Here is a 2,282-nt window from a genome sequence, read left to right as displayed (position 1 = left end):
AAATTAATATCTAAAAAACTGTTTTAGCATTTGAAAAAATAAACTAAAAATAATAATTTGTTAGAGAAAAAAAAAGAATAAAAAGATAAATTTATAGTGGAGATGGAATATTTGGTCCATCTATGTAAATATGGAATTTTATATGTTAGCAAAAGTTACTGATAAAATTATCTGTGTTTAGAGAGATAACTTTATTCGTTAGAAGCAGTAGACATTTCTAAGTCGTTAGAGACAAAATTTATTGGTCGTTTATAATTAGAAACAAAAAAACTTTGATTTGTAACCAAAAGAATTGGCTCTAAACGCAAATAATTTAGTCATAAACTTTTGTCTTTAACGTGAGTAATTCTGTTTCAATGTAGAAGGACCGAATATTAATAATACAAGTTCCAAGAAAATAGACATATACTTACAGTAGCTTATAGTAACAAAATTAAAAACTGTAGGTATAGATAAATTATACCCACAGATAAATTATTTATTGTTGGTATAAGTGTCTTATATCTTCGGTGACATAAATTTGTCGCTAATTGTTATAGTTACACAATTAAATTTGTGCCTATAGACATCAAAATTTTAAAATTAATATTTTTTAACTCAGCCAAAATCTTAATTATTTGTAAAAATAATTTTGTATAAATATTTGCTCAATGTAAGCAAAAATAATTTTAATTGAGGCAAAATCCTATTTTTTTTAATACACCCAATTTCAATGGAGCCAAAATCTTAATTTTTTAAATAGGGGCAAAAAAATTTCAATTAAGCTAAAATGAAAATTTTTTAAATGCAGCCCAAATAAAAATTTAATGGAGTAAAAAAAAAATTAATAGAGCCAAAATGTAAATCAGTACCAAATAAACCATTTCTCCCCAAAACACCTAAAACCTAAAATAAGTTAACAGATCTTCTCTTTCACCAAACCCAAGCCCCAAATCTAAATCCCTAACTGTTTCCTTCTTCTTCTTCTCGTCGTCAACCAACGAAACTGTTTCCATCGACCAACCAATCTGTTTCCTTCTTCTTCTTCTTCTTCTTCTCGCCATCGACCAACCAATCCCGCCCAATCTGTTTCCTTCTTCTTCTCGCCGTCGACCAACCACGTTCTCATTGTCAATCGACCATTGTTCTCGTCATCATTGTGACCACCGTTCTCGCATCATCGGTAACTTTTAATTTCTGTACTGTTTATATATTTTTGCAGCTTTTAATTTCTGGTTTGTTATTTATGTGTTGCTCTTTGTAATTTATGTGTTGTTCTTTGTAATTTATGTTCTGTAATTTATGTTTTGTTATTTATGTGCTTTGAATTTTTGTAATTTCTGAACCTATGACTACAATATGGAAGTTCAGCTTTATCCTTTATCTTCAGCTTGTTGATTTTTGTAATTTATATAATCACTCATTATTTTAAATGAACTTTTTTTAAAAGGAAAGTTCCAACTTTTTTTAAAAGGAAGGTTACAATTAGGGAAGAGGAAGAAAGTGAGTAGAACTAAACTTGACAAGAAAGAGTTAGCACAGGCACATAGATATGTGCTTTCTAATTGTGATGCAGTTGCTCCATTTATAGAGTAAGTCACATACCATATTTCAATTTTATACAATTTAAATTTTTATTACTTTTTTTTTAACTCTATTACTGTTACTTTTAGAGAACACATTTTACATCTTAAGAGACAGTGTCGACCACGACGATTGACACAACTTGAAATTGACAAGCAACATGGTCAAAAATTTATTGAGTGGTTTAAACTCAGGGTGAGCATATAAAATTTAATTATTTAAATTTTACTGATATTTTTTATATAGAAACTTACTATATTTCATGAAATATTTTAGATCCAGCGTATGGATGAACAAAAGAGCTCAGAAGTTACTCATGAACTTAGATGGTTATCCCGTGGACCATCTGAGGTAGTAAGAAGATACACAGGTTATGCGATTAATGGTTTTAGATTCCAGTGTGTTAGGGTCATTATATAATTAGCCAATAAACTAGGGGTCAAATAATATATAATAGTTTATGGCTAAAGAGCATAATAGTTATGAAAATTAATAGTGTAGATACCAGGCAGTTTCTAATTTAATGAGGGGCTGAATTGGAAATACTGCAATTTGGGATATAACTAATAATAGTTATATATAGGGGTAATGGTCCCCAAGGCAAACACAACAAGACTATTCAGTTTCAAAACCCTAAAGGAGAAAACTCTCTGGTTCTCTCTATCCCCATCAAGAGAGCAAGGTCTTCAGGGTGTTTTGCTAAGGAAGATCACCCAACC

General features: G+C 29.8%; 1 protein-coding gene across 1 annotated transcript; it reads left to right on the top strand.

Moving 5' to 3' along the window:
• The first annotated feature begins 1,327 nt into the window (after positions 1-1,327).
• Positions 1,328-1,983, top strand: LOC113786238 (uncharacterized). Its single transcript, XM_027333573.1, has 4 exons — positions 1,328-1,382; positions 1,469-1,571; positions 1,653-1,758; positions 1,840-1,983. Exons 1-4 carry the CDS (start codon positions 1,328-1,330, stop codon positions 1,981-1,983), a joined length of 408 nt encoding a protein of 135 aa, XP_027189374.1.
• Positions 1,984-2,282: the final 299 nt, after the last annotated feature.

The sequence above is a fragment of the Cicer arietinum genome, chromosome 4, assembly GCF_000331145.2.
Source record: "Cicer arietinum cultivar CDC Frontier isolate Library 1 chromosome 4, Cicar.CDCFrontier_v2.0, whole genome shotgun sequence".
Taxonomy (NCBI): Eukaryota; Viridiplantae; Streptophyta; class Magnoliopsida; order Fabales; family Fabaceae; genus Cicer; species Cicer arietinum.
This window is presented reverse-complemented; position numbering and strand designations above follow the sequence as displayed.

What these genes read in the sequence shown, in the direction of transcription:
- LOC113786238 (XM_027333573.1), top strand. Translation starts at nt 1,328, where the DNA reads ATGACTACAATATGGAAGTTCAGCTTTATCCTTTATCTTCAGCTTGTT. An exon ending in GCAGTTGCTCCATTTATAGA is followed by an intron (nt 1,572 to 1,652) that starts GTAAGTCACATA and finishes TGTTACTTTTAG; the next exon opens with AGAACACATTTTACATCTTA. An exon ending in TTGAGTGGTTTAAACTCAGG is followed by an intron (nt 1,759 to 1,839) that starts GTGAGCATATAA and finishes GAAATATTTTAG; the next exon opens with ATCCAGCGTATGGATGAACA.